At 35.7% G+C, this 12018-nt stretch overlaps 1 protein-coding gene across 1 annotated transcript; it reads left to right on the top strand.

The window, feature by feature from the left end:
• Positions 1 to 9699: 9699 nt before the first annotated feature.
• On the top strand, positions 9700 to 10723 carry LOC138403625 (transcriptional regulatory protein AlgP-like). The gene is made up of 2 exons (XM_069504830.1): positions 9700 to 9928; positions 10314 to 10723. The coding sequence occupies exons 1-2, from the start codon at positions 9700 to 9702 to the stop codon at positions 10721 to 10723; spliced, it is 639 nt and encodes a 212-aa protein (XP_069360931.1).
• The last annotated feature ends 1295 nt before the right edge of the window (positions 10724 to 12018 follow it).

Consider the following 12018-nt stretch of genomic DNA (forward strand, 5'->3'; position numbering starts at 1 on the left):
CAGTAGCCTCTAGTCTAGCACTGTATTGCTACTGGAATAATGGTAACTCTGTTTTCATTCAATACTAGCCCCTCTAAATAGGTTCCTGTGTTAAAGAGGAAGTGATAGACTAGTGGTTAGGACGTCCGCCTTTTAATCGGAGGTCGGGGGTTCGATCTCGGGCCTTTGGCTTTTCGGAGTTATGTGCGTTTTAAGTAATTAAATATCACTTCGCTTTAACGGTGAAGGAAAACATCGTGAGGAAACCTGCATACCTGTTCTCCATAATGTTCTCAAAGGTGTGTGAAGTCTACCAATCCGCACATGGCCAGCGTGGTAGACTATGACCAAAACCCTTCTCACTCTGAGAGGAGACCCGTGCTCTGTAGTAAGCCGTAGATGGGTTGATCATGATGATGATGAAAAAATTTCCAACTAAAAGCATTAAATTGTTGCATAAACTGACAACCGAGGAAGCACTCATACCGCAAACCTCTCGACTGACTGACTGACACGAACAGTCACATCATTACCATGTTACGTTCAAATGATACATGCAGACCAGTCGCTGGCTTTAAAGTAACATTGTAAAAATGTACTGAATTATTAGAAAAATCTGGTTTAGTTACTGATTTTAACTAGAGCAACTGGATTAGTCTAGACGACCAATTTAGGGTACCTATTTCTAATTCACATACCATTGTGATCATAACTAAATGTCACAGAAAGGACTATGATTAATAATCACGACGATGGCGTTGAGATGGAGACGATGTCATCCATAACTATCCAGCGTGCATGTGATCGACTGGATCAAGTGTTAGAAATCATGTTATAAATATTAAAATTTGTAGAGTTAAATACTATGGCCATAATTAATAGAGCGCATTAAATATAATATGAAGGAAACATTTGATTGAATGTAGAATATTGCAACCTAAACCTTATGTGATTCATTCAATCAAATGTTGTTGACAATACACATCCCTAAATTGCATATCTATTTAAAGTAACTTACTTACTAAGTTTGCTAATCGTTAAAATTACTACAATTATTTATCAAAGTAGTATTACATATATTTGTTTGTTAACATAATAATGACTTTAATTAAGATACGTTGAAAACGAATCTTAAGGAATGAACGAAGGTAACTTCACGTCATTTCGATTAATGTCTGAGTTCATTCATGATAAACGATATAAAAAGCCGTGTGGCCGAATAGGCAAGTAGTTCTGTAATGAAAACCGACAAATAAACTTGTGAAATCGTCTTCGAGTTATTTTTCCTTCGTGGTCTCCTTACATCAGAAGCAGGGATCGATCGGCTGAACGCAGGTGTTATATTACGATAAAATTGGATACATAATTATTATGCTAGAATTGACCCAATCATAAACTTGGAGTCTACAATAAATATTTGTAGTAATAATTTAAACAGAATCGTTATCCCGCGACAGGATATCAACGTCAATGTTACCCAACCCGAAAGGTTATGATTTAGTAGTGTATTATATTCTTTATTGTTGTCCAATTTAATATCTAGGAATGTGACAATACGAAAAATAATATTATGTAAATTATCGATACATATGACTTATTATTTATTGTAAAGTAAATACTGACAACATACTAGGATTGACAGGATATGGCTGGATTTAAAATACAGTTGTATATAGAAATTATGTGAAATAATATGTAAATCATCAATAGAGTATGGCATTAATTAATGTAGTAAAACAATAATAAGTAAACCGTCAATACATGTTGCAAATAATATTATTTAAGTAAATTAATAATAATGTCAACAATCTCAATGTTGGTACAATGGTACCTACCATTGTACCAACATAAATAATTATTAAAGATGTCATGTGACGGTGGCCTGTGGTTTGTTTACAATGGAGAGAGGATAAAAACGGGACACACATCGATAAAGGGACCAGTCTCGTATTATAACTCCTCGTGTTAACTACAGCCTTAGTCTAGTGAAGTGATGTGACTTCAGAGTAAACAAAGGCGACAGAGTTACTAAAGTTAAGTATTCTTATATTTTATTGTAATCACTTGCCTTATAAAGGTTTAGTTATTATAACCATGTACCAAATATGTTTAGATATTATGTTATGTATTGTGGAATGTTGTAATGCTTTTAAAAGATGTGTGTTGTGGAGTTTCTTTGCCCATTTCTTCTCCACAACGAAACACCTTTGGAAACGGGTGGTAGATTCATTTTAATATGAAATAGACCTATGCTGAGAAATACAACAAAATACAGATAGGTCTATAAAGATTAAAGATCTTTCAATAAATGATTAATTATTATTCGACTTGGTTGGTTTTACTTCTGTATTTATAACCTACCCTCTTGTGCTATTTATTTTATACATTGAGATAAAAGTAAACACTAGGTTGTTAGCTTCTAATTATTATAGAAGCCTGTTTAGATGATTAGGGTTCTTACTTTGAAATAATACAGCAGATGCTTTGCTTGATTTTTAATTACTTAGTATTTGGCCTTACCTGACAAATAATTGATAAATGATAACTTTCATTAGTAATCATTGGATTTAATTTATCATCACAGATAATACAGCAGATGCTTTGCTTGATTTTAATAACTTAATATTGGCCTTACCTGACAAAATTTACAACTACCTACATTTCAATTAATAATTGATAGATGATAACTTTGATTAGTCATCATTAGATGTTATTAGCCATCACTATTAAAGCCCACTGTCTTAACTTCTCTCTCTTCTTTATACAAAAATCTCACATCAGAAGTGGGATACGATACTCTTCTTGTCGAAATACTAATACTTTTCAAATGCTTTCAGCAATCGTGGATACGGCTTCTCCTCGAAGCGACAGGCTGCCGCCTGTCGTCGGGGACACTTGGTGTTGGTGCCCGATGATCCCAAAGCGAGGGGCAACTCTGTTGTCAGCGGCACTTGGTGCTGGTGTGGCACCGCCGGTTGAAACGTCGCGTCGTTTGATCAAGCTAAGTACAATTTTGTGCGTTGTGTGTGAAGAAAAGTGTAAATTTAAAACCACGATTTTGTGGTATTGTTTCTATGAAAAAGTTTTTGTGAGGGTAATCATAAAAGATTTTAATTAGTTAGATAAACCACGTGTTGTGGTATAATTTATTTGGATAAGAATAAGTCTAGTTAGAGGTCAGATTGGCCGAACGGTTTTTGATAAAGTATATGTAGGTGTGAAATCATTTAGAACGTTATGATATACCGAAACAAAAAGGTTTGCTTTTAAGAAATCGCACCGTACTTACAGCTCAAAACTTGAAGAAATTAACTTATTCTGATTAATTCAACTTAAACATAAACTATATTTATTTATTTTGCTTCTTAAAATAATTCAACTATTTGTCTTTTCTTAAAACAACACAAGAGATTATCCATCCGTTCTTAAAACAACGCAAAGCAGATTGCCTACTCAAGTATTTTTTTTTCTACTCAGTGACGTTATTATAACATTTAACATTTTTTTTTAATAAATAAGGATTAAGATTACCAAACTGTTTCCACATACAAATTAATAATAATAATAATACAACTACAAATTCTTTGAGATTTCTTACATTAATTTTATTCTTAACTCTATAATATTATTATAACTTCGCTTAAGAATAATTCCCCTTAAATATAGTTTGTTTTATTTAATCTTCTTTTGTCGAAATATCTCATTTCAAAAGTATTTTCTTTTTAATAAAATATTCTTATTGTTCCCACATATCAGCAATAAACTTTGAGGTTAGGTTGAACCTGATTTTATTTTATCTTATTATTTTGACAAACCAATCAAGTAAATAGGAACCTATTTTTTTTTCAATTGGTCATCCAACAAAAAAATAATAATACGTCCCACATTTTATTTTAGGAAATACCTACGTTACAACGTGTTATTAATTTATTCCTGTTTTGAGTTTGTTTGATATACATACAAATCAAATAAAGAACATATTTATTCAAGCGGTAGTAAAAAAAAAAAACTGGAGATCATAGGAGTAAACCAAAACCTGTTTGTACATTTGGCGTTCCTCAGGGATCAATATAAGCCCTTTGTTATTCCTGATCTATATTGATAGTATAAATGAAATAGGTTTAAAAGGAAACATACTGTTGTACGCTGATGATACATGTTTATTTTACTATGGCAACTCAATACACACAATCATCACAGATGCACAAAATGACTTAATACTACTCAATAAATGGTTTCAATAATATAACCTACTTACAATAATACCTCAAAAAAAAAAAAAAAAAAAACCATATGCTACATTACATAGTTACATATAAATATAACTACAATATATTTTCATACTAAATTCACATACATGACTATAAAAATAAAAATAAAATACAAACATATAAACATTTTTAAATATACGTGTCGCACTGGTGATGCAGTGCTGTCGTGACTCAGAGAATGACTTTTTCAGAATCGACGAAAAACTGATTATTCACTTCCTGTTATAGATTATAAAAAGTGAATACTTTATAAGGTTTATAAATAATATTAACGCAATTATCATTTACTAATTATTTCAAAGTTACAGGTAGTAACTGTAATTCGCAATTTTTGAGTTAAGACTGTATTGCTAAAAAAAAAAAAAGTTTTCAGAAAGAGTAATTATTTTTAGTTGTATAGTTATTGCTGAAATTTTTTGAGTTACTATAAATAATGGTTGACTTTTTCCTTATGGTTTTGAGTATAATTTTGTAGTTACAACAATTATTTAATTTAGTTTTAAGTTTTATAGTTCCCTCCAAAAAAAAATAATTTTCACATTCAGGTTTGGACATTGATGAATAAAACCAGATAATCAAGAAAATTCAATCAGATAATCAGTTTTTATTTATAAAAAGTAATAATTTGATTTCAACAATTTCTGCCTTTTTCAACAAAAAAAAAAAACCTTCCAAAACAATAAACAAAATTTGTCTTGAATACAAAAAAAAAAACAGAGCCAATCAAAATATTTTTTTTTTAACTTAAATAATCAGCTATTGTTGTAACTGCACAGTAATTGTACGTAGTCACTAAATTGGAGCTAGGCAAAATTAAATAATAGTATTTCTATAATAATAGTATGCTTAAACTAGTTTTACATCAGTCTGTTTCTAATAATTAGCATCAACAATATTTTTTACAGCAATATTTTTTTATTTTTTTTAAGTACTTAAAATCAACCAGTCAAACTTCGCAAGTAAGATTCATAATAGGTCCTGGGAATCATATTTTGGAGCATATCGAGCAGTTCTTTCGTCTTTTAATATTTTTGTTTAATTGTTTATGCTGGTGTCAAAGCAACAGAAAAATAACGTTTGGTTTCCAGCTTCACATTAAAATTACTACCCCACTGGTCACAATTTAATTCACATTAAAATTACTTACTAAACCAATAAGGGTGTCTTAAGTGAAAATACTATTTTAAATTTCATTTCTGTGAATCGATAATAGTGTAATAACTAGAAATACACCTACACACTAGAAATATCTATAACTAAAGATGATGAAATATTGGTTAGGGTATCACGACAGTTAGTCAGTCACTCAAATTTGACATGTTTTGGGTTGCGACAGTGTGTCGTCGGTGCGATATATGTATACATTTATATATACTATAAACCCTATACTTACTATAATACATATGTAATACATACACATAGGTACAGATATTATAACTATTATACTACTACCAAGCCGTTTCTAGTAATCCGTGTTTTGCCAATTCTATTTCTACCCACTTTATTTTGTATAAAATCGCAGTGGATGTGTGGATAAGATACCTACTGTTTATTTGTTAAATTTCTCATGTAAGTGAATTTATTTCTTAGTGAGAATAAAGTTCTTTAACCGTAATAGTAGTAACCGTATACATATTAACATTGGGGAACATTCTTTGGCAACAACAAAGAAAACATATTCTATTCTACTCTGATTTCGGTCTGACGTCTGGCTATCCTGGTTTTTATGACAGTAACATTGACATTGAATCATTGAATATCGTTTTGTGAATGAAGCAATCTTATATTTTTTTTTATGTCGGTACTTTTGTTGCCGCTGTTCATTTAAGTTCACTGGCTGCATTTTCTATTTTTATATGTACTTCGGGAACGAAGTACTTATCAAGATGGCCGAATGGTAATAAAACATACTAATAATTTATGCTAAATGACAGAACAGAGGAAGAAAAAAAAAAATATGCTCAATGGATACAAAATGTTAAGACTCACAATGTGACAAAATGTTAAGACTCCCGAATGTAGCAACCAAAAAAAAAAAAAAAAAAAAAAAAAAAAAAAAAAAAAAAAAAAATCCAATGATTATCCCCGAATGGGACAAATGTTATTATTCCCGTATGGAACGGATGTTATTATTCCCAAAGGGGACATTTTTTTTATTCCCGTATGAAACGGATGTTATTATTCCCAAAGGGGACAATTTTTATTATTCAAACATATAAAACAAAGGGAGTTAGGTTAGTTAGGTCTGCCTGGCACTAATCATTGCCCTTTTCATTGGTCGGGTAATGTTAGACGGCTCGACTTGACAGTGCTGGTATTACACCATTGGTGTGATACATCTTATTGGTGATAATTCAGTAATGTCCTGGTACGAGACCCATTTATGGGGGCGGCAGACAGTTAGCTAGGTAGTTAGGCTGCCCGGCACTAATCATTACTAGACCCAAAAAAAAAAAAAAACAAAAAAAAAAAAAGGGGTTAGTAATGTTAGACGGCTTGTTCGGACGGTACCAGTAAGTAGCGAGGTCTAGGTAATGACCTCTACTGGGCAAGAGTCTAGTACAAGACCCATTTATGGGGCGGCAGCGGTTAGGCCAGTTAGTTAGGCTGCCTGGCACTAATCATTACTAGTACCAATAAAAAATAAAAAAAATAAAGAGTTAAAAAATATTGGTTAGTAATGTTAGACGGCTTGTTCGGACGGTGCCAGTAAGTAGCGAGGTCTAGTAATAACCTCTACTGGGCAAGAGTCTAGTACAAGACCCATTTATGGGGAGGCAGCGGTTAGGCCAGTTAGTTAGGCTGCCCGGCACTAATCATTACTAGTACCAATAAAAAAAAAAAACAAACAAACGAATAAAAAAAAAAATTGGTTAGTAATGTTAGACGGCTTGTTCGGACGGTGCCAGTAAGTAGCGAGGTGTAGTAATGACCTCTACTGGGCAAGAGTCTAGTACAAGACCCATTTATGGGGGGGCAGCGGTTAGGCCAGTTAGTTAGGGCTGCTGGCACTAATCATTACTAGTACCAATTAAAAAAAAAAAAAAAAAAAAAAAAAATGTTAAAAAATATTGGTTGGTAATGTTAGACGGCTTGTTCGGACGGTGCCAGTAAGTAGCGAGGTCTAGTAATGACCTCTACTGGGCAAGAGTCTAGTACAAGACCCCTTGCTTTAAAAAACTAATAATAATAAAAAAAAAAACTATACATATTATACAAAAAAAAATAATTTTTAAACATTAAATTATGGGGCGCAGCCAGTTAGGGACAGTTAAACTAGGTAGCTGTAGCTTATAGATCTTTTTAGCTTATAGATCTTCCTTAGCTTATAGATCTTTTTAGCTTACAGTTATTTTTTTTATTTAGCTCTTAGCTAGATTTTTTTCTTTTCTTTCTAATTTCCCTATGTACTTCGGGAACGAAGTACTTGTCAGTATGGCCGTGTTATATTACGATAAAATTGGATACATAATTATTATGCTAGAATTGACCCAATCATAAACTTGGAGTCTACAATAAATATTTGTAGTAATAATTTAAACAGAATCGTTATCCCGCGACAGGATATCAACGTCAATGTTACCCAACCCGAAAGGTTATGATTTAGTAGTGTATTATATTCTTTATTGTTGTCCAATTTAATATCTAGGAATGTGACAATACGAAAAATAATATTATGTAAATTATCGATACATATGACTTATTATTTATTGTAAAGTAAATACTGACAACATACTAGGATTGACAGGATATGGCTGGATTTAAAATACAGTTGTATATAGAAATTATGTGAAATAATATGTAAATCATCAATAGAGTATGGCATTAATTAATGTAGTAAAACAATAATAAGTAAACCGTCAATACATGTTGCAAATAATATTATTTAAGTAAATTAATAATAATGTCAACAATCTCAATGTTGGTACAATGGTACCTACCATTGTACCAACATAAATAATTATTAAAGATGTCATGTGACGGTGGCCTGTGGTTTGTTTACAATGGAGAGAGGATAAAAACGGGACACACATCGATAAAGGGACCAGTCTCGTATTATAACTCCTCGTGTTAACTACAGCCTTAGTCTAGTGAAGTGATGTGACTTCAGAGTAAACAAAGGCGACAGAGTTACTAAAGTTAAGTATTCTTATATTTTATTGTAATCACTTGCCTTATAAAGGTTTAGTTATTATAACCATGTACCAAATATGTTTAGATATTATGTTATGTATTGTGGAATGTTGTAATGCTTTTAAAAGATGTGTGTTGTGGAGTTTCTTTGCCCATTTCTTCTCCACAACGAAACACCTTTGGAAACGGGTGGTAGATTCATTTTAATATGAAATAGACCTATGCTGAGAAATACAACAAAATACAGATAGGTCTATAAAGATTAAAGTATTAAAGATCTTTCAATAAATGATTAATTATTATTCGACTTGGTTGGTTTTACTTCTGTATTTATAACCTACCCTCTTGTGCTATTTATTTTATACATTGAGATAAAAGTAAACACTAGGTTGTTAGCTTCTAATTATTATAGAAGCCTGTTTAGATGATTAGGGTTCTTACTTTGAAATAATACAGCAGATGCTTTGCTTGATTTTTAATTACTTAGTATTTGGCCTTACCTGACAAATAATTGATAAATGATAACTTTCATTAGTAATCATTGGATTTAATTTATCATCACAGATAATACAGCAGATGCTTTGCTTGATTTTAATAACTTAATATTGGCCTTACCTGACAAAATTTACAACTACCTACATTTCAATTAATAATTGATAGATGATAACTTTGATTAGTCATCATTAGATGTTATTAGCCATCACTATTAAAGCCCACTGTCTTAACTTCTCTCTCTTCTTTATACAAAAATCTCACACAGGTAATAAGTGATTTATTTTATTGTGTGAATAAGTCTAAAGCGATTTGAAAATTGAGATGTTTTTTTTTTTGTGTTTTAAACCTGTTCATTAATATCCATTTATGGAGTTAATTATGGAAGTACCCACCACCTTCAAAAGATAATTTACGAAAAGGATAAAGGAACAAAATGAAACTTTGCTGAGATAGGAGTGATTTTTTTAATCTACCCGTATTTCATCGAGTTCCATGTTTTGATCTTTCCGTGTTACTAACGTCTCTAACCGATCTACGTAGCTAACCGATTTTGAAACTATAAATAATTAAGTATGTTAAAATCTAACGCAATAACATCTATTTCTAAGTAATGTGTGTTTTTCATCTACCCGCATTACATTGATTTACATGGTCAAAATGTTCAATTCGTCCTTTTTTTTTCGTTCTTTCATATCGAGGACGATGATGTGCCGCAAGCCTCAGCCTGGAAGTGCGGCCAGAGACGCAGCCGCCGGTGTGACCGGAGTACAGCCGGGAACACGGCTGGCAACGCGGCCAGAAGCGCGGCCTCCACGCCGCGATGCGACTGGGAGCGCAGCCGGCAGGACAGCTGGGCGGTGCAGCCGGGAGCGCAAACGTCGGCGCGGCCAGAAGCGCGATCGCTGGTGCGGCCTGGAGCGCGACCGTTGACGCGGCCGCTGGCACGGCCAGGAGCGCGGCCGGGAGCACGGCCGTCGGCGCGGCCAGAAGTGCGGCCGCCGGCGCGGCCGGGAGCTCGGCCGCCGGTGCAGCCGGGAGCGCGGCCGTCGGTGCGGCTGGGAGCGCGGCCGGGAGCACGGCCGTTGGCGCAGCCGGGAGTGCGGCCGGGAGCGCGGCCGTCGGTGCGGCCGGGAGTGCGGCCGTCGGCGCGGCTGGGAGCGCGGCCGCCGGTGCAGCTGGGAGCGCGGCCGGGAGCACGGCCGTTGGCGCAGCCGGGAGTGCGGCCGGGAGCGCGGCCGTCGGCGCGGCTGGGAGCGCGGCCGTCGATGCGGCTGGGAGCGCGGCCGGGAGCACGGACGTTGGCGCAGCCGGGAGTGCGGCCGGGAGCGCGGCCGTCGGTGCGGCCGTCGGCGCGGCTGGGAGCGCGGCCGCCGGTGCAGCCGGGAGCGCGGCCGTCGGTACGGCCGGGAGTGCGGCCGTTGGCGCGGCCGGGAGAGCGGCCGTCGGTACGGCCGGGAGTGCGGCCGTCGGCGCGGCCGGGTGCGCGGCCGTTGGTACGGCCGGGAGTGCGGCCGTCGGCGCGGCCGTTGGCGCGGCCGGGAGCGCGGCCGTTGGTGTGGCCGTGGGCGCGGCCGGAAGCGCAGCCGCCGGTGCGGCCGGGGACGCGACCGTCAGGCGCGGCTGAGAGCGCGGAGGTCGGCGCGGCTGAGAGCGCGGCCGTCGGCGCGGCTGAGAGCGCGGCCGTCGGCGCGGCTGAGAGCGCGGCCGTCGGCGTGGCTGAGCGCGCGGCCGTCGGCGCGGCCGAGAGCTCGGCCGCCGCGGTGCGGCTGGTAGTCCAACCAGAGCAACCGAGGGAAGCAGAAAAGTCTGCTAATTCAAATGGTGATAATTGTGCATCGATGTAAACATGTTAATATGAGTTATATAGATTTCATGAGGCTCATGAGTTTTGTAGATTTATCAATGATCAATCTCCAAAACTGCATTATGATGAAAATAAAATAATCTCTAAATTTGATTCAACAACAAAAGTTAATGAGTGTGCTAGATTTACCTCAGAAGTATAGAGACAATAGAGTCAGGAATCACCTACTGAGAGCCTAAACCTTAGTTCGTTATCAAAAAGCTAGGGCGTGGTTGAAGGTAGAAAACAAAATAAAAGATTGTATAAGGAAATAAACTGTTTTATTCAGGGAAAAGTCCCTCCAAATCAAAGTTTATCTTTACCATTAATTATTGCTTTATCATTATATAATTTATTATTTCCTTTAAGAAAAATCTACCGCCAGTTCGAAAAAGCATATCTACCGAGAGAAAGAACTGGCAAGAAAAAACTCGGCGGTGTCTATTCACAATTATTGAAAAATAGATACAACTATGGTAGGTATTACCATAACATATCCAACCCACATAGGGTATAAGCATAAACTATTACAAAGGAATACCAGATGTATAACAAATTACACATTAACCAACACATAAAACAACATACATAGTATAACAATAGAAATATAAAATCAACAATATTCGTACCTGTAGGTATGTCACAGCTTCTTATTAAAAATAGGAAAATTAATGATTTCTACCGTCAAAGCAGAGCCATTTATAGGCTGGGATTAACTCCCACCCTCTGTATAAAAATATAGTGATACCATGTAAAGATTAAATTCAATAGAGTCAATAGAGTTTAAACTCTACTAAATTTATATACTTTAAATACCACATTATACTCTATTTAAATCTACAATTACTTTATTTCTAAAATATAATAAAATCTTTATTATGTTTTGCCATGTAAGTACCATAGATTTGCCATTTATAATCTGTTAATTGTTCTGTCACGTCTGTAGTATTTTGTCTATCATTTTGACGTGCCTCTGTTTACAAATATAATATCTATGGTTTAGAATTAATTCTTAAGCAAAATCTAAAGAGTTTAGTAGCAATTTCAAGAAATAAATAGCAACTCTAACCATTTATCTTATACGGCCAAACTGACAATTGCTTCGTTCTCGAAGCAATAAAATAAAAACAAACAATTCGTTAAGTAAATAAAGTTGTTAAACAACATCAAAACATTTTTTTCAAACAACATGTCTGTGGCCACCATAAAATAAAATAAAACATGTTCAAAATCACCACACAGTTTGCTCTAAAAAATACAAGATATATTTTTCTCGCCACAGCACATATTATGTTT

Source organism: Maniola hyperantus, chromosome 2 (genome assembly GCF_902806685.2).
Source record: "Maniola hyperantus chromosome 2, iAphHyp1.2, whole genome shotgun sequence".
Classification (NCBI taxonomy): Eukaryota; Metazoa; Arthropoda; class Insecta; order Lepidoptera; family Nymphalidae; genus Maniola; species Maniola hyperantus.